The following is a 20,223-nucleotide window of genomic DNA, read 5'->3' as shown; positions in this document are numbered from 1 at the left end:
CAATCATTTCAATAGGGGAGCTTCTTTGTAAATAAAGATTAAAAAAAATATGTTGGCCTTTTAACACACTATACCTGTCACATATCAGTCAGCCTTTTTTGGAGGTCTCTTTATTAATCAACTGGCTAAAATTCTGTCATGGTTTGTCCAATTGTCACAAAATTTGAATGGCATTTACAAAAGAACATGATGTGGGTACAAACCAACTGTTGTTTTGAATTGGCCTTTTGGGAGTGTTATGATCCTCAACTTGTGTCAGATATAAATAATTTGACTGCTGAATTGCTTTTTATAAAACAAGAGAAAAACTACTTGTTTAAACTACTGGATTTAAAATAGATCACTCCTGAGATCCACAATCCAAAACAAAACACAGACACTGGTGAACTTGCATTAATATAGTTGTGAAGACCCATGGCTCACTGGCTATAGTACTATCCTTGTTCGTTTTTTGATATGTTGGGAAAAGGATCAAGACAATTATTTACAACAAATACAAAGCAACAAAAGATGGCTTACAAAACATTCACTTTAAATGTAATCTGAATTACAGCTTTATTTTATGCAACACAACTCTCTGACCTTAAGTGAAATGAACAAACAGTATTTACTTTTATAATGTCTTAAGTGAACAATCTTAACGTAAATGTTGTTAAATTTTATTGCCAAATGAATGTAGTTGTAGACCCTCCAGAAAAAACCTCTAAAAAAGAAGTCAAACTAAGTCCCAACAGGGATCGAACCATTCTTCTTCTGTTCCTAGGGCTTAGATATTCATCTTAAGTTATAAAATATGTGAAATAATTTTAATAACATTGCTTTAAAAAAAAACAAAAAAAACCTTTTCCACAGGATGTTCAAATATTGATGAGGAATAACTTAAAGAATGGTAATAAACTAAAAAGAAAAATACATTAAAATGAGGGGCATCACAGACGCACTTCCAAGCTTAAAGAAGATATTTCAGTAAATCCTTTTGCTTAAATCAAAGAACCTCCGGTGTGAACGTGGTCCCAATGTCCCAAAAGTGCAAGAACTGTGATTAAGAGAAGACCAGTCCTACAAAGTACATGTTTACAAAAGGAGTCATCCACAATAAGTCATCCTCTATACATCAGACACTGTATAAATCCTTTATGTGTTGGTGCAGCTGTCTTCGTACGATGGTGGAGGCGCTGAAGAAGAAAGCAAAACATTCAATAATTAGCATTACTTAAAATGTCACAAAAAGAAATAAGGTATATAACAAATATAGTTAAAAAAAATTTCATCTAACTGTAAAACATCCACAAGATAAATATCTCAAGATATCCACAAATTAGCACTTACACCATTAGGGTGTACAACAGAACTATCAGTATTTCTAGCCAGTTTCAGATCATAACCCTTATTTAAGTACATGTTTGCCCAAAACTGTCCTAAAGTCCAGCAGAGTTTTACTGTTTCTCTGGTTCGGCTCAAGATTTCATTTCCAAGTTTATTGGGTTCTGGTTGTGAACTGCGGCAATCCAGGTGCAGCGGCTACAAAATACTGGTTTAAGGATTAGAACTGACTGTACCATTCCATTTATGTACATGAGAACCATTTTACTCCAGTCTTGTTGCATGACAACAATCTGGCAGACCCAAGGGCCCATTTCAGATGCCTCTTTTTCATCAACAATTAACAGCAAATTAAAAGACCAAATTCTGTAGAGTTTCAAAAAAAAATCTTAACCAAAAGACCGCAAATCATAACGCTGCCACGCTACGGGGCCTCACCGCTTGGCTGAGCTGAACTCTGGTAGTCCGGTGGTAGGATCAGGGAGCATGAAGTTGGGATAGGGGCGATGTTCCCCTCACTGAAGAATGGGATAGTGGCCCCTGTGGACAGGCAGAACAGAGGCGCTGAAGCATCGGAGGCGTTGGTGCCATTGGGTCGCTGTGGGAAGGCGAGGCCCGGGGCATAGCTGAAGGCGCTGGGAGACAAGACCGGCACTGGGCCTCCACCTTGCTGCTGGGAGTGGCTCTTGGTGGGGATCTCTTCACTCTCACCACCCTCTCCGCCCATCCCATCCGGCTCAGCAGGAGGAGCACTGGGCGAGACGAGCATGCTGCGTGGCCGTGGTCGAGGGGCAGGCCTGGGGGAGGGGGCTGGGCTGGGAGAGGTGGGCGGGGCATACGCAGCATTGCGCGGAGCCGGGATGGGAGGCAGGGGCTTGGCAGCTGCACGCCGGCTGGGGTCGACTGCGATGTTTCCGATGCAGATGGGCAAGGTGACCAACGTTTCCGGGTACTTCAGGGAGACCTGGCAAATGAGAGGGTTTTACAGTTCTATAAGAGAAGGGAAGAAAGACAATATACACACAGAGCAGGAAAAGAAAAAAAGCAGGATAAGGTCTGAAGAGGAAACAGGAAATGCTAATTGTAACCTACATGAGCGCCGGCTAAACTGCATTTAGTGCAGAGCTAGTGACCTGCAGCTTACTGCCTTTCAAAGGGCACCATTACATCTACCATGCACACGTGAAAGACTTAATTACAGAGAAATGACTAAAAAACACAACATATCCAGCACCCAACAGTGTAAACACTTAGGAGATGATGTTTACTCAAATGAATGAAGCACCCCTCACCTGGATGAAATAGGCGATCTCGATGAGGTTACAGCCAGCCACAGAGGACTGAGGCAAAGGGGGAACAATGATCTGCTCCTTCCACTCCGCCTGCTTCCCCGGCTTCACCCCGGCCCCTTCCACTTCCGCTATCGCCCTCAGGTCGTGCGTCGGCTTCTTCGTGCGATACGTCACTTTCTGGTGGCACACGAGGTAATGCAACTGCTGAGCAATGCTGTGGAGAAAGCTGGGAAGCTGACGCATGCACGTCGGGCCTAGCTTTGGTTCCGGTGTCACGCTGTCAGACCGCGGAATATTTTGGGGCAGGAATGCTAAACTGGTACCTGCGATAGGCTAGCCAAAACCTTGGAATTATTTGATTCCACACACTCTTTTCAGTCCCAAAACTCATTAAGCAGCGCAGCCTGTTCCCATCTTTGCCACGTTGCCTTCTCTCTCCACTTCATTTCCACGAGGCAGAAACACTGGCTCATGCCTTTATTACACTATGTTCTCGCTACTGTAACCAAGTTATCATCATCAGGTCTCCATCTCAATTCCCTTAAACTTCCAATATGTCCAAAACTCAGTTACTTACCGACACTAGGAAAAATGCTCGTATCTCCTATCTTTCATCAACTTCACTGACTTCGATTTTACAGATCCAAGGGGGCAGAGACCCTTACCTTTCTTAATGTCTCCTTCCCTATAATACAGTAGCCCGCACACTCACAATGTGCAGAAGTATCAGCTGAACGGGTTTCCTTCCCTCCTACCTTACACAGCAGCCCGTACACGTGACATGGGCTGTTCTATAGGGAAGGAGGTAGCGAAACATGCTGCTAGGTAAGCTGGGGCGGAGATGTAAGGACGTACAGCAAGCCTAGCCTTGGCTCCGGTGTCACACAGTGGGATTGTGGGATACAGATGGGGTGAAATGCTCAGTCGCTACCTGCATTAGGCTGGCCACCACGTAGCCTGTGGATTTCCCCGACCTGTTGTCGATCTTGGTGGACAGTTTGATGACCTGGCCCGGGGTGTAACCTCGAAGGTCAGTTTCGGTCGTCAGCAGCACTGTTCCGTTCTTCACCAGCATGTAGGAAAAGTTCTTGGTCACAGACGAAGAGTTCGGCTCCTGTTAAACGAAACGCAAGGTGAAGGTGTTGGGCCGATACATCCGGAATGGCGGACAGCATGCAGAAGAGCGGTAGTCACATGGGTTATACGGCATTAGTCATGTGAGTGCAGTCAACTAACGTGTATGTCAGGAACTTCGTTGAGGTCAATGTTGTTGAGCATGTAGAAGGGTTTCTCCATCTTGTAGTCCTTGGAGAAGCGAGGAGTGTCAATAAGTGCTCTGATTCTGTACATAATCCTTCCATATGGGCCTTCATATGACGTGGGAGCTGTGGCTATTGGAAAAATAACAAACAGTGTTGGTGTCTTCCAAAATCCCCCCCCCCCACCACCACCATTAATAAAATCTGAAGACAATTCATGATTTAATATCAAAACAATGACTATCGCAATAGTCCATAAGATGCAGAAATAGCCTATCCAAATATCATAGTTCAAAAGGCCCTCACAGAATTACATTATTACATTACGGCCACGTGGGGGAACAGCTGGTGGAAGATTCAAGTATCTTGAGCAACACCATAGCTGCTAACACAAGGCAGGGCCAATTTCTGGGTTTGTTTCACGTTGCTAAGGAAGCCAAATCCACTGTAAGGCTAAGCGATGAGATTAGGTCCACCCTCTTTAGTGCTTCGTATAAAGAGCAACCCTCAGACATGACAACATCTGTACATAGTACTCCCAATGACTAAGATCTATTTAAAACACGGAAATGTCAAACTGATTTAAAGATGTTTCAGTGAAAATAAGGAATTCACTGTTTACTCTTCACATGTACTTTCTTCATGTCAGCGCATGGACACATGAGCAACAAACAGTTTCATAGCCATCTTCGACTCTTCTCAACCAGAATCATGTAATCTGGCCTGGTTTTCCACACAGATTTAACCTGACCCAACGCTACAAAAGCACGGTCAATTGAGAATCTCCATCAGTGTCATTTAGAGCATGACTGGGCCTCATGTATGACTCACAATCAAGCCTTGTAAAATTTCTTCTTGGCAAGTTTCCCCAAATTTACAGGCAAGTGCTACTGGAGCCAGATCTTTCTGAAGGCCTGTTTAATCAGTAGCACTGAAACCAATCACTTCCCCATTTAACGAATCTGCTTCAGGCTATTTACTAAATACTTTTATAACTTTCATAATGTCTACTCCCATCGATGGTGTAGGAGTCTACACTAATGCTCATAAGGCCCATTTCTAAGGACACAAGCTTGTAAAGAGCCAGAGAACACAATGTAAAGTTTTTAAATGTTTTGAATGACACTAGAGTGTTTAGTATTAGATATTCAGTAATCTTTCAGTTAAAAATAAAAATGAAAGAGAAATCTGATAAATAAAAACAACTAAATTGGCTCATCAGCCCAATTAGCATGCTTGACTTACAGTTCACTGTCACACACGTGCTACCTGCTACAATATTCAGGCAGGGTTGAATATAATTGTGCAAGATGGGAGAACCAGAATGATTCCAATAGCAACACAAATAATTCTGAAGTTCAGGCACTAAAACGTCTTGTTCAGGGGTGTTGACGGAATAGTGGGTTTATGCAATCTTGGTGCACTGCAGTGTGTTGATCCACATGTATAAACATTACAGTTAACATTTCAATTCAGTTCAGTCCCAAAGATGCAAATTGCCCTGTAATAACTGATTAAGGCTTGGTAATATCTGGTAATATGTTCTAACTTGCTCTCAGCAATCAAAGCTGAGGCAGCTTCCGTAAACTGTGTTCCTGCGTTCTCAGCCTTTTCCAGTATGAGCAAGTGCGTATCTCACTAAGTCTTACACAACATTTTCATCAGAAAGGAAGAAACTCTTCTTATGTACAGTACATGTACGTCATGTCCTTAGATCATCTTAATCAGAAAGAAAACAGATTTAGGTTCCCTGGGTTTTTTAAGTGGCACAAGGGCTCAACCATAAACCCCTTGGCTATGTGCTTCAGTTGTACACATATCTGAGAACAGAAACAATTTTACCACAACCACAGCCACAGGATACTACATCAGTTAGACTCAAAGTTTTTACACAAAAAATGAACCATCACAAGTATTTGTGTTTGCACTCTGTTTTTCAAGCTAAACAAAAAGAAACTCCCTTGGGTGTGTCTATGTGTAAAGGAATGCAGGGAGACAGGTGTGTGTTTGATGCCGTCACTGTGCTGTCTCACCTGGTATGAGAAACTTGAACGTGAAATTGTGTGTGCCCTGTTTCAGAGTACCTAGAGGAAGTAAACAGACGGTGCGTTAGGCGTTCTGAAAACATCAGATGACTAAGCTCAAAACCCAATGTGGGCAGCACAATTGAAAGGAAATGCACTTTAAAACATTACTTTTTGATCCCTGCCCAAAATAAAGACCAACCTAAGGTCCCCCATGTTCAACGCGCTCTCTCTCTCTCGCTGATGTCATTATAACTACTCCCAAATCCCCTCTCAGTTTTCTCATTTCTGTCCATCTGCTATCTCCTAGCATCGTTCGTCAGAGACGCACCTCCCAGCTAGTGGTCACACGGTGTCAAAAGACTGGATCCTGCGGGGTTCATGGGGTAATGATATGAAGTTTCATTAGCAGTATCATGCTTAAAACTGCTCGGTGCAGAAGGCGCGCCGATATCTTTTCCGACTACACGATCCTCTCGTTTGGCCAGGTTCTTCTTCTTCTTCTTCTTCGTCTTCGTCTTCCAAACAAAAAGCGGCCAGAGCAGGGACATTCTGTGGTGATAATGGGGCCCTGGTGCAGGGAAGGGCTCGGCGGAAGTGTAGGGTGATGTTCTTTTGTGAGTACCTTTATCTGCCACAGAGAGAGTACTGCTGAAGTACTGCTCCTCCTCCACCCACGCCGTGTCATTCGCCTTGCTTGTCACCCCGCAGAAACCCTGGCAGTTCACCTTGATTGCTGCACATTCAAACAAAACAAAATGGGAACAAATTGAATTATTGTAAGTTACATAAGGGGGCAGTAACACCTGACAATGGCAACGTTTACTAAGGGTATGGCAACTTATGAGGAACGCCAACAATGAGACGGCTATTGCACAGTGCGATAATAAGTCATGGGACTCGTGTGAGCCAACAAACAAATAATTTTGGTCAAAATAGGGCAGGATGCTCTTCAACCATCGACATCATGGAATCAAAAATTGTAATTCATACTGCAAATGTAATGTGTAGAAATTCAAATTACTACAAACTATTTTTGTCCACACGTACAGTTCTAGGTCAAGCACAGCTAATAGGTCTTTCTTGGGAATTTAGTGAATCACTCTTTTCTGTTTACACCATTTTTGAAGAGGTTAATTTTCTCAAGCGGTTAAACCATGCAGGAACTCAAGGTACCACACAAATCTCCTTGATGGTTTGTGTAGATAAACAAGAATAGAACGTCATGGTGACTCAGAGAATCATCACTGGGATTCCTGACTACATCAGAGCCTTTGAAATTCTTGTAAATCATCAACATGCACACTTTAAACTGCCTGTGAATGATCTTATACAGCACCTAAAATTATATGCTGTAGGTCTTTACGGAAGGATGCCTTGTGCCAGACACAGTACCCAATACACAGTACCCAGTATTGCCAACTTCTTCTTTCTCTTTTTCTCCACACTTGGAGGGTGACCAGTGCCAGACCACAACCACTTCTCGTTTTCTACAACTAAAAGATGAGCACCTCATTTTCAAACTATTTTCCCAACAGTACAGGGCTCTTGATGAATAACAACTATGAGTGTCCTCCAGAAGCCCAGCATGTCTCTCTCTCAGTGCACCTCTGCTCCTCTTTTATAGTATTCTATAAAAAAAATATATAAAACAAAATTAAACATTTGCTAATAAGCCACGTTTAACAATTATGTTTTAGCAAACCACAAAAACACAAGCTGTGTCCCAGTTCCTAACGATAGATCCTCAAAAGGGCTGTTTGCTGGGTACAGGATGAATGTATCTTAGTGTAGATTGACAAAAGAAGCCTTCACAAAAGAACAAGTTTACCCTTATGTTGCATTACGTCGGTTCAGACCATACAAGGATAGATCAGTTGACAGAATATGCTGCAGAAAAAATAAGGGAACCAGATGCAGTGTCCAAATTTGAAAGATAATTCTACATCATTTATTTTTAGAACTCTGCAGTGAAACAGCAGATTCTATGAGGGGCCCACTAACATTTAAATGCAATTCGCCCTCATGATCATTTTGTATATTTTGAAAAATATCAGTGCTTTCAAAACACAAGAGCATTTATGTCCATCAAGCAAGCACAGCTAAATTTCCCAGGTTAACTGTTTTATTTGGCTGTTTCAGAGGGAGCATTTTATGTTGTATTTGTGGTTAATATTTTGTGACAATTTAATTATACTTGATGGATTTGGTTAGATTAGGAAGCATTATGTTGTTCCTAAACCAGATCAATGTTCTAGTGTTTAGAATGTTCTATGTTCTAGTGTTCTATGTTTAGAACTGTTCTCGAACAACAACAACAACAACAAAAATTCTCATAGACGAACTGCTCTACCGTTGGTCACTTCTTCTTCCCTTTTCCCCTGCATGGATGATCTGTGCTAGAATACAACCACCTTCATTTCGTCAACAACAACAAAAATTCTCATAGACGAACTGCTCTACCATTGGTCACTTCTTCTTCCCTTTTCCCCTGCATGGATGATCTGGGCTAGAATACAACCACTTTCATTTTGTCCATCTCCCTCCATGATGAGCATCTCAGTTCCTCCTGGTGTGGCGCCTTTGAACAACAGCGAGGAGCCCTCTGAGGCTCAGTGTCATCCAGGAGCCCAGCACGTCTCACTCTTGGTGCTCCTCTGCCTGTTCCATCTGATGGGACTCTTCCTCAACGGCTTCAGCCTGTGGGTGTTTACCTGCCGGATGTCCAAGTGGAGCGCAGGCACAGTTCTGCAGTTCAACCTGGCCGTGAGCGACGCCATCGCCTCGCCTGCCACGCCGCTGTTGGCCGTCTACCTGGCCAGTGAGAGCCAATGGAAGTTTGGGAGTTTTGCTTGCCAGCTGAATATTGCCCTGCTCTGTGCCCACTTCTATGGTAGCGTCTTCTTCCTCATGCTCATCAGCGTTCACCGCTACATTGCAGTGGTCCGCTTTAACCGATCTTCGCTGATGAAACGGAAAGACTTTGTGAAGAAGCTGTGCTGTGGAGTGTGGTGTTTCTTGCTGGTTTTGGGCCTAAGCTTTGGGTTTCTCCTGCCTGTCACCACTGATGATCACAAGCTGTGCCTGTCCATACATCAGAAGAATCGCACAGAAGCGTACATCGCCATCAACTTCATGCTCTTCATTCTTGGTTTCATTGTGCCTTTAATTGTGTCTTTAATTTGCTACAGCTGCCTGGCGACCTCAGTTTCCCATATGAATGTTAGCTCGCCCCAGGGTCAATCGATCAAGAAGAAGTCACTGAAGATGATCGGAATATGTCTGATCATCTTTGGGCTGTGCCTTCTTCCTCTCAATGTGGTGCGGACAGTCGCAGTTGTTGTTAAGAAGTACTACCCTAAGAAATGCCAGCTTCTTTTACAACTGGAAACTGCATATTATGCATCCTACATCCTGGGAGGAATTAACTGCTGCTTGGATCCCTTTATCTATTTCTTTGGCTCACACAATTTTAGGAAAGCCTTCAGAAAATCACTGAGAACAACAAGCGTTCAAAAGGAAAGAGACAACGGAAGTGAATCAGACTGTAAAAAAGCTGTCATCTAAAAAGTAAATATACAGTTATACTGTTTATTAGTAGTTACATGCATATAGTACCTTTCTCAAACCCAAGGACGTTTTACAGACTGTTAGAATTTCTCTTTTCAGTATAGCACATTCTTTTCTACCCAGCTGTATCAAAGATCTATACTCTGTCGTTAGCATGTCTATTTTTAGATAGGTGAAAGACTATGTCAAATATAATTTGAGGTGATGACAGACAACTGTCTCATTTTTGATAGCATATATTCATGTCTGAACATGTAGCACTTGCTATGTCATTTATATATTTGCTCTAACTCATCTGCTTTGACATCTGTATATATTCATGCATCTCTGAATAAAGCATGCTTGCTTTTTAGCTTCTATGACTCTGTCTCACTCATTCTGAGAAACGTGCCCCTGAGAAACGAGAGTCAGGTTAAAGAAAACAGAGAATTTAATTATACAGACAGAACTCCCTTTACAGTTTCACAATCATATGACACACACAAATCTAAACTTCATATCTGTACAGATTATTAAAATGTGTCTTAAGTCAATAAAGAATTTATTTTTCCCACCATTCACCTCAAATCTGAAGATTCATGATGACTGTTCAGTTGTGCAATTTTGCCTTCTTCTTTTTGACCGTTTTGCTCAAATGTATTTCCTGTAGCATACTGTGTGTGTGGGGACAACAAGAGAACATTGTGTGAACAGCAGAGCTGCTAAGATCTGGAGCCTTAGAAATTGCATGTATTTGGCTGGAGTTTTCTTTTTGAAGGACCTCTGTCTGAAAAATCCCGTTTCTCTGAAAACACTGCATTTTACTAGAGGTTTGAATATCTCTACATCTCTTCGGAGATTCTTTGAATTTTCCCACCACATTGGGAAGCCAGATCTATTAGGACTGCAGTTTTGTGCATCTTGACGACTATCACAATATCTCTCTGGTTCGTCACTACTTGTTCACCTTATCCTTGTTGTTCTCCACCAGTCTCTGCAGTTGCCCCCTGCAGGGGGGGAGTTTCAGCTCATATGCATGTGAGCCTGTTTATGACCCCTGGCCCTTGGTTGAGTATCTTTTGCACAGTCTGCATCTTGCGTCCTGTCTCATGTGATACACTCCCTTAGTGCTTCACCTTGCACCGTCATGATTAGCGACTCTGTGCTGTCCATCAGTCCTGCCTCTTCTGACCATTGATAGGTTGTGTGGGTGGTACATTCCATGGAGGGGCTCATCTTGCCAATGCACCTCCTTTGCTTCCATGGTGATCATGTCCCCAATCTGACTGATTCACTTCCTCATCAGCTCATCCTTGGGGGCCACTGCTTGGATGGATTCATGGCTGCTTTGTGCCTCACCCTGGACATTTGCACTTACACTTTGTATATGTATGTATGCATGTATGTGCACTTTCTGATGCATAACTACTCAAACCCTTGATTCCAAAGCAGACAGACAGGTGTGTGTATGTCTGTGTACATATATATCAGTCCAGAAGAGTGCAATCAGCATCTCCACAATTTGGGGAAAATTATTATTATTTTGAAAATAGCTTTGCCAAGTGACAGTGTTATCACAGCAGAACACATTTTCCACCAAATTTCCATTATCCATTATCTGGCACACCACCAGGGGGTGCTATGCACAGCACAACTGGAGAATAACGGCCCTAGACAACAGCTCTCTCAAGCCTACACGTCGCTCTTTGTATTTTGCTCACTTCCCCAGTCTCTCAGCAATGAATAATGCTAACCACAGATACATGAGCCTTAGGGAACATGTCTAAACAAAGCATAATAACTGTACAAAGAAAATGGAATGTTGAGGAAAATTATATAAATAAAACAACAAAATGTCCTACAAATACACACAGGTAAAAGGAGACAGATAAAAACACTATTTGATTATTTATTATAGGAAATAATGACATACATGACTGAAACAAACTTTCTCTTCAATAGATAGTTAAGGTTTTGCATCATATATTTTAATAATATACTTGAATAATACCAATAGTTTGTTTATCTCTAGATTATTTCATAATACAGCATCATGAAATAATAATGAAAGATAATTGTTCTACACAACTGAAGTCCGACAGCTGATTCTACCTCTTCATGAGATGATCCATAGTACTGGCTGACATCATTTAATTGTGCAATAAGGCCTAAACTCTTACAGAAAAGTTCACCACTGTTAAAAACATTGTTGTTTACTGATGAGAAGTACTCGGCTTCGTTCTTGTCTGACCTGCCTGACCAGGAACGTCAACAAACCAGTTCTAAATGCCTTAGCAATCAGCTTTCCCCTACCATGTAAGAACAAGGTTTCACACCATTTCACTTAATGATCCAATTTCCCACAACATGACATTTAAGCACGGCAATTTATCATCATGTTCATGTAAACTGTTATTAATCTTTTCAGAGTTCTAATTGCAAGACTGAGTCTTCAAACGGGATTTGCATAAGTTCCAGCCAGACCTCACCGGTGGGACTAATACATTTCTCTCAAATTTGTGCTTCTTGAAATGTAAATGGTCAGGAACGATTCTGAACCTTTACTTCCACAGAACAAAGAGAAGCTGTCTATTGCCAAAGCCCTTAACGTTAAAATGGGTCGAGTGACAGAGGAGACAGTGCCGCTGTTGTCAGGAGGCCAGCTGCCTGTTTTCTCATCCCTTTTCAGGTTGGGGCTGGCTGCACAGATGCCGCTACACCTGTACCTTTGTTCCAAGGACAGAAAGCATTATTGCTTTCTTCTGTCCATCAAAGAAGAATTAAAAGTACAGCACAAGTTTTGAAATCTTTTGCCTCCAAATGTAGTGTAAACATTTTGTATAATAATTTAACTCAAATTCAAATGAGCATATTTATAGTATAATAGAGCAACCCATAGTCAGAAATAAAGATCACTGGATACCCAATGCAAGACATTATTCATAATTATTATTATCCATTACTAACTATAATTATCAGAGCTGTTGTGGGGCATGACTGGAGATTTTCTCTTGTGCACTCTTTTCAGGGTGTTTAGTCACTCATAAGTCATTAGTTAACTCTCATAACCAAGTGACAATCCTTTGGACCAAGACACTAGTCTCAGCAAATACTGCTTCTATTAATCAGTTTTGTTTTATTGTGTTAAAATACAGAAGGCAAACTGGTTAAACGTACAATAACATGTGTCTATCTCACCACCTGTCTTTAATGGATAAACATGTCTGCCTTTCTTGGAAAGTTGTTAACAGTGACATGTTAATATGAAACATATCTCCTAAAGAACAGATGAAAAAGCACTTTAGGTGGGGCCAACAGGTTGTTGGAATTAAGGTCAGATGACGTACTACGATGTTTATCACAAAGGGTAGAACCAAGAGCCTTAACTTCCAGGATGTTTAGCTAGATTTTAAAAATAGACTATCAAGATCGATGATCAGACAGTTAAAGGTATAGTGTGAATGATTAACCACGCAGGCTAGGTTTTGAATGGCTTGAGGGTTGAATACATTTGAACCTCTTGGAAAAACAATAAACATCAGACTAACAACATATGGGCCAAAGTGGTGGAGACACACAAATGAGTTAAGGCATTCACTAAATAAACACCCTTCAATTAATATAAACAAGGAAATGTTCCATTATACTTCACTCTTGCTCAGTAGGTATAATTAATAACGCGGTGTAAGCCTCTCAAAAAAACAAGGCTTCATCATACATCCTGGACACACGCTTTCGTAAATAATTATCGGTTTCTGTATCATGATCCTGACATAATTTTGGGCTTGTGTGAAGTTAAAACTATCTGTGACAAACACGTAAAAACGTTTAAATGTTTTCTCCCCTCGTCTTCGGCTGTAGGTAGCTAGGTAGGCCCAGACAGTAGGTTCACTAGCGACACAGGCTTTCCCTGGATTTCCGTTTCGCCCCAGCCAGTACCTACGCGCGTGTTTACCTCCTATAATAAATGACATGTATCCTAATAAGGATGTTTAACGTTAAGCCACTAGATATAATAAAAAAAAAACGCAATCCATTGGGGGGACCCCAGTGCCTGGGTGTTTTAGTGATCAGAAGACAAGCAACAGGAGAAAATGCCTGGCAGACTACTTAGATTTCTTACCTTTACATTGTATTGGTTGCGCAGTCGAGATTTTCACAGATCCAGAGATAGATTCGCCAGGACCGTAGACTACTTTATTGTTTTTCAGAGTTATTTCGAATTCCTGTAGTTTACCCATCTTTCGTTTCTTCCCACCACTACGGACTGGATGGCCGCGATCGTCTGATCGACAGGGACAGGGTAGGAAACTTTCCACCTTTGCCAGGCGCAACGTGACGTCACGTCCGAAGTGCTCCACAGTGCTCACCTGTAGCCGATATGTAGATCTATGGCTCCTGCCCCACAAACGGCGTTCAAATACAAACAGAGGTGCACAAGTTCAGGTTTAAAAAAAAAAAAAGTCTTAGCATGGTTTTGTATTACCTTGCTCATTCACCAGCTGATGCATGGTAGTTTGAGATTATCGATAAGGTACGTTTTGAACTTGAGCTCTTCACTTCTGACGTCATATTAGTGCATAGAGTCTGCTTATAGTTGTCGCAGTCGGTGGCAACTCTGTACTGAAATAGAACTTGCTGGTTGATTCACGTTAAATTTAAATTAAAATTAGCACACCCAGTGGTTAAGGTACCTGACTATTAATCAGAAGGTTGCCAATTCAAGCCCTACTGCTGCCAGGTTGCCACTGTTGGGCCCCTGATCAAGGCCCTTAAAAATAAATTGCTTTAAAAATTGTACTCAGTCCTAATTGTAAGTCACTTTGGATAAAGGCATCAGCTAAATGCTGTAAATGTAAAAAGTTCCAGAAAAAGACTGGTCATTGCCTTACTAAAATGTCTTATGATCATATAATAGAAATGTTTGTAACTTCAAATTTAACCTTTCCATTTTTTTTCACAGTTTTTAAATAAATTAGAATTAGAAAATGCTGTCAAAGATGTCTTTATGGCTAACCTTGAGAAACTTGCATGTAACATTGGACATGGATGCCGAATTCACTCATTAGGCATTTTAGGGTTTAGGCTGGTGGTGCTTAATCTAACCGTCATTGCCCAGATGGTATAAAGTGTGCAGACCAAATCTGAAAGCCTAGAGACAGAAACGTAGTCGTTATGTAGACCTAGTCGTCCCTGCTGCTGCTTTGGAAGTCAGGAAATAAAATCCAGCTGAAGGGGGTGCGACAGTGCAGCACCAAACAATTTGGGCAGTATCTTCTGAAGTGTAAATCGCAGAATCAAAATTCTTTGTTCATCCTTGGCTTCCAGTAGAGTTCCCTTCAATTTCTGCGATGAAGATTTTTTAAATGTATTTATTTTTTGCTAATTTGCTAATTTTACATATTACTCTTACAGTTCTTGTCAGATCTGCACAAAACTGGTGTTATAATATTTGCAAGTGATAACTTTAAATGCTATCCAACTAAAAACATATTGCAATATTGTCACATGTCAATCAGCAGTCATGGGGCAGAGCTTTATTTGTTTAAACAGCTTTTAGTAAATCATTTTTAATATGAGTCTAGAAACAATCTGGAGAGTCCCTGTGGATTCCTTGCAAAGAATTGTCAAATATATGTTGACTTTTAAATTCACTATGGCTGCCACATATCAGTCAGTCTACAAGAGTTGGTCTTTTCAGAGTCAAGTGTCTAAAACTTGGCCATTAGGTGTCAGTCTGTCACCAAACCGGAATAGTATGTACAGAGTTACATGTTGTGGATGAATGCAAAATTTGCTTTGAAACACCAATTGGGGAGAGCTATAGGTCTCAGTGTTTTGTTAAACAATATGACCAATATGACTACTGGATTGGTTTTGACAAAGCAGAGATGAACTTTTAGTTTTAAATTTATTTATTTTTTAAATACTATTGAGATGCGCAACTCAAAGACAAACCACAGAGACAGGTGAACTTGCATCATGCTAAAAGGTGCTATCATGTCAGTTGCCAAAGTACAAATGCACATAAATGTGCTTGAACACGGGGACTGCCATTTACATCTTTGTTTGTTTTAATTCACCTATGGTGACACCATTTGTTGTACACTGCATACATGCTATTATATACATTAACTGTGGCATATAGTATTGCATCATACTAAAAGACATAAGCCAATCTAAGTGCTCATCAGTGTCATTACTGTTGTTTAAAAAATGTCAGCTTACTGTGGTATTAAAGGCCACTGACCATTGTTAAGCATTTCCACTGAAGGGAACAGCATAATTCTTCATTTTAATATCCATACTGGCCTGCAAAAAAAGACATGTATATGTATAAGAGAACCACTGCACTTCAGGTTGAGTGCTATATTCACACTTAACACTAGCACGCAATATGCTACAGAAGGAAAGCAGCTGAACAGAAGGTAAAATTGACCAACCAAAGAGATGAAAATATTAGTGGTAAGGACAAAGAGATTCTATGTTAACTGAAGATGGACAATTATATTTTAATAATCTGCAGATATGACATAATAAACATGTTCCAAGCCAAATAATAGCATAATTGTATATTTACATTTAAGAAGTGACCGTATAGACAACATTTTTATTTACACTGTAACTTACTGTCTCCGATTCGGTTCTATTTTCTCTGTCCTGCTGAACCCTTATTATTCTCAGTGATTTTCTGAATGTTTTCTTAAAATTGTGTGAGCCAAAGAAATAGATAAAGGGATCCAAGCAGCAGTTAATTCCTCCCAGGATGTAGGATGCATAATATGCAGTTTCCAGTCGTAAAAGAAGCTCGCATTTCTTAGGGTAGTACTTCTTAATAACAACTAGGACTGTCCGCACCACATTGAGAGGAAGAAAGCACAGCCCAAAGATGATCAGACATATTCCGATCATCTTCAGTGACTTCATCTTGATCGACTGACCCTGGGACGAGCTAACATTGATACGGGAAACTGAGGTCGCCAGGCAGCTGTAGCAAATTAAAGACACAATTAAAGGCACAATGAAACCAAGAATGAAGAGCATGAAGTTGATGGCGATGTACGCTTCTGTGCGATTCTTCTGATGTATGGACAGGCACAGCTTGTGATCATCAGTGGTGACAGGCAGGAGAAACCCAAAGCTTAGGCCCAAAACCAGCAAGAAACACCACACTCCACAGCACAGCTTCTTCACAAAGTCTTTCCGTTTCATCAGCGAAGATCGGTTAAAGCGGACCACTGCAATGTAGCGGTGAACGCTGATGAGCATGAGGAAGAAGACGCTACCATAGAAGTGGGCACAGAGCAGGGCAATATTCAGCTGGCAAGCAAAACTCCCAAACTTCCATTGGCTCTCACTGGCCAGGTAGACGGCCAACAGCGGCGTGGCAGGCGAGGCGATGGCGTCGCTCACGGCCAGGTTGAACTGCAGAACTGTGCCTGCGCTCCACTTGGACATCCGGCAGGTAAACACCCACAGGCTGAAGCCGTTGAGGAAGAGTCCCATCAGATGGAACAGGCAGAGGAGCACCAAGAGTGAGACGTGCTGGGCTCCTGGATGACACTGAGCCTCAGAGGGCTCCTCGCTGTTGTTCAAAGGCGCCACACCAGGAGGAACTGAGATGCTCATCATGGAGGGAGATGGACAAAATGAAAGTGGTTGTATTCTAGCCCAGATCATCCATGCAGGGGAAAAGGGAAGAAGAAGTGACCAATGGTAGAGCAGTTCGTCTATGAGAATTTTTGTTGTTGTTGTTGTTGTTGTTCGAGAACAGTTCTAAACATAGAACACTAGAACATAGAACATTCTAAACACTAGAACATTGATCTGTTTTAGGAACAACATAATCCTTCCTAATCTAACCAAATCCATCAAGTATAATTAAATTGTCACAAAATATTAACCACAAATACAACATAAAATGCTCCCTCTGAAACAGCCAAATAAAACAGTTAACCTGGGAAATTTTGCTGTGCTTGCTTGATGGACATAAATGCTCTTGTGTTTTGAAAGCACTGATATTTTTCAAAATATACAAAATGATCATGAGGGCGAATTGCATTTAAATGTTAGTGGGCCCCACCGTACTGAGGAAGATAACCAGAGCAACTACAACATCATGTGTTCTGAATATAATTGCTTTGTCACGTTCACACGCTTCAAGTGTACTGCTTCCATACAGTGACAAAATATCCTGGTTAGATAGTACAGATGACCTGTTGAAATTTGTAGTTGATTACAGAAAACCGAACAGTCCTCTGCACTTTTATGCCCCTCATAGAATCTGCTGTTTCACTGCGGAGTTCTAAAAATAAATGACGTAGAATTCTCTTTCAAATTTGGACACTGCATCTGGTTCCCTTATTTTTTCTGCAGCATATTCTGTCAACTGATCTATCCTTGTATGGTCTGAGCCGACGTAATGCAACATAAGGGTAAACTTGTTCTTTTGTGAAGGCTTCTTTTGTCAATCTACACTAAGATACATTCATCCTGTACCCAGCAAACAGCCCTTTTGAGGATCTATTGTTAGGAACTGGGACACAGCTTGTGTTTTTGTGGTTTGATAAAACATAATTGTTAAACGTGGCTTATTAGCAAATGTTTAATTTTGTTTTGTTTTTTTATTTATAGAATACTTTACATTGTATGTATATATTTACATTGCTTTTTTTCATTATAAGTAATGTGAAATTCTGACAAGGTCAAGTTTCTTTTTGTGAGATGAGGGCAGATACATATAAATTTCCTATTCTGTGCATCACTTTGATTTGTATCACTTTGAATAGTTAAATTAAATTAAATTAAATTAAATTTAAAAAACACGATGAGCTACAATACCAGATTTGAATATAAATGACTGATTATATGTTTCACATATTATTATCTTTTATCATCTTAAAAGCATTTTGAATTAAAATATATGTATAATGCCTATGCCTATATATTATTTTATATACAAAACAAAACTGCTCTCAACCACCACTCACTCCACCCCACCCTGGAAGTGTTCAGCATATATGAACGATAATTAAATTTTCAATCGATTCCCCCCTTTTGCGTTTCTTTCTAGTTATAAGCTTTGACCCCTGTATTTAGCAGTATTCCAGTTCAACAGTATCTTTGACTGTAACCGACTGTATTGGCCAGGATGCATTTTATGAGAAAATGACAAAACAATTTTGTACATCACTCTGTATAAGATTGTCTACTAAATGCCATAAACGTAAACCTTTGTCAGCGAGTGTCAGTCATAGTCATACGTTTCCCAGTAATGGTCCCTGTGGCAGGTCTGACATGTGTTGTCAGACCACTGTCTTCTTCTGCGTCCTGGCGAGCTGTTTGGATGTGGACCCTTATCTTTCTCAGGGAACTGCGAACAGCCTTAGTGAACTTCTGTGAGGCAAAACAATATATGAGTGGGTCGAGGCTGCAGTTAATTAAAGAAACGATCCATGTGACGAAGTATGCTACCTCCACTCCATCAAGAAGATCGCAGTTTTTAGGAAAAAAAAACTTCACCACCACCATCGCAATGCGAACCACATTCATGGGCATGAAACACAGGCCAAATATCACCAGGCAGGCAGTCACCATTTTGTGTGACTTCCTCTTTATCAGCTTGCCTTTCGGGTGACAAACACTGATACCTGACACAGACCACACCAGGCGGCTGTAGCAGACCACTGACACCGTGAATGGAATAAGGAAACCGAAAATGACTAGAATGAAGTTGATGGCAAAACACATCTCAGTCGTTTGTCCCTGGTGGATGTATAAACATATCGTGATATTCCCATTATTGCTGCTGCTGTCAAAAAAAGAAACCAGCAGTATTCCTTTTAAAAACACAGCCACCCAGACTCCTAGGCAAAGCTTGTGAACAAAGTCCTTTTGTTTCATTCGGGAGTCCTGATGGTGGTAGACCACAGACACATAACGGTGGATGCTTATAAGAGTAAGAAAGAAGATACTACCATAGAAGTGAACCGTCATTAATATAATTTTGAGACGGCACGTTACACGCCAAAAGGTATCCCAAAAGTACTTTCCCTGAGCGAAATAAAGCACAATGACGGGTCCTAGTGGACAAACGATGACATCGCTGATGGCCAGGTGGAACTGGAGCACGGTACCAGCTTTCCATTCCGGCATGCGGCAACAGAACACCCACATGCTGAAGACGTTGAGGAAGAGGCCGAGCAGGAGGACCAGGCAAAAGAGCACAGCAGTGAACATATGCTGCTGCTTCACTGCACACAAGTTGGTGTTGTTCATCTACAGAAGGCAAATTTGAGTAAAGAGAACTTGTTAATGGAGCCCAGTACAAGAGAAACACTATAATCTCCCACACATATCTAACATGGGCATTGCTCAAGATTAAAAATGATTAATGCTCCTGTATTAAAATTTGATGATAATCCATGAAATATTTATCTTTTTCAATATTAGGCTATTATCAAGGTCACCTCGATGGAATTTATACTCATCAGCCACTTCCATACCTGCCTTCTATAGCTATATTGCTAATAAATCTGTGTTGTTGCTTACAAAATTATATATTTTCAACCATGCAAATATTACATACTATATTGATTTTTTGTTAAAGAAACTGCAGCATGTAGCTGTGCATAAAAACAAGTAAAATACAGTTATACACTCCAGCAAACTATAATTGATATAGATAGTTAAATGATAATAATTTAAATAGGTTTGAGCTGCTTACCATGTAAATGGATTCTGATTGTAAATGTGGGTTAGGCTAGTTTGCAGTGG

At 40.9% G+C, this 20,223-nt stretch overlaps 4 protein-coding genes across 4 annotated transcripts; 1 reads left to right on the top strand and 3 right to left on the bottom strand.

The window, feature by feature from the left end:
- Window positions 1-536: 536 nt before the first annotated feature.
- arrdc1a (arrestin domain containing 1a) lies at window positions 537-13,771 on the bottom strand. Its single transcript, XM_027010883.3, has 8 exons — window positions 13,571-13,771; window positions 6,524-6,634; window positions 5,908-5,958; window positions 3,852-4,006; window positions 3,547-3,729; window positions 2,616-2,792; window positions 1,762-2,287; window positions 537-1,175 (listed from the first exon to the last, which is right to left on the bottom strand). The coding sequence occupies exons 1-8, from the start codon at window positions 13,686-13,688 to the stop codon at window positions 1,135-1,137; spliced, it is 1,362 nt and encodes a 453-aa protein (XP_026866684.1). The 5' UTR covers window positions 13,689-13,771; the 3' UTR covers window positions 537-1,134.
- Window positions 7,998-9,820, top strand: LOC118242007 (cysteinyl leukotriene receptor 1-like). The gene has a single exon (XM_035530071.2). The coding sequence runs from the start codon at window positions 8,398-8,400 to the stop codon at window positions 9,463-9,465; it is 1,068 nt and encodes a 355-aa protein (XP_035385964.1). The 5' UTR covers window positions 7,998-8,397; the 3' UTR covers window positions 9,466-9,820.
- Window positions 13,772-15,431: 1,660 nt separating the features above from the next.
- Window positions 15,432-17,681, bottom strand: LOC113577954 (cysteinyl leukotriene receptor 1-like). Its single transcript, XM_027010886.3, has 2 exons — window positions 16,078-17,681; window positions 15,432-15,759 (listed from the first exon to the last, which is right to left on the bottom strand). Exons 1-2 carry the CDS (start codon window positions 17,125-17,127, stop codon window positions 15,703-15,705), a joined length of 1,107 nt encoding a protein of 368 aa, XP_026866687.2. The 5' UTR covers window positions 17,128-17,681; the 3' UTR covers window positions 15,432-15,702.
- A 768-nt stretch (window positions 17,682-18,449) lies between these two features.
- Window positions 18,450-20,223, bottom strand: LOC113577963 (lysophosphatidic acid receptor 6). Its single transcript, XM_027010895.2, has 2 exons — window positions 20,174-20,223; window positions 18,450-19,725 (listed from the first exon to the last, which is right to left on the bottom strand). The coding sequence occupies exons 1-2, from the start codon at window positions 20,174-20,176 to the stop codon at window positions 18,685-18,687; spliced, it is 1,044 nt and encodes a 347-aa protein (XP_026866696.1). The 5' UTR covers window positions 20,177-20,223; the 3' UTR covers window positions 18,450-18,684.

This window comes from Electrophorus electricus, chromosome 5 (genome assembly GCF_041902795.1).
Source record: "Electrophorus electricus isolate QZ-2024a chromosome 5, ASM4190279v1, whole genome shotgun sequence".
In the NCBI taxonomy this organism is placed as follows: Eukaryota; Metazoa; Chordata; class Actinopteri; order Gymnotiformes; family Gymnotidae; genus Electrophorus; species Electrophorus electricus.
Note: the sequence above shows the minus strand (reverse complement) of the source record. Positions and strands in the feature narration are given on the sequence as shown.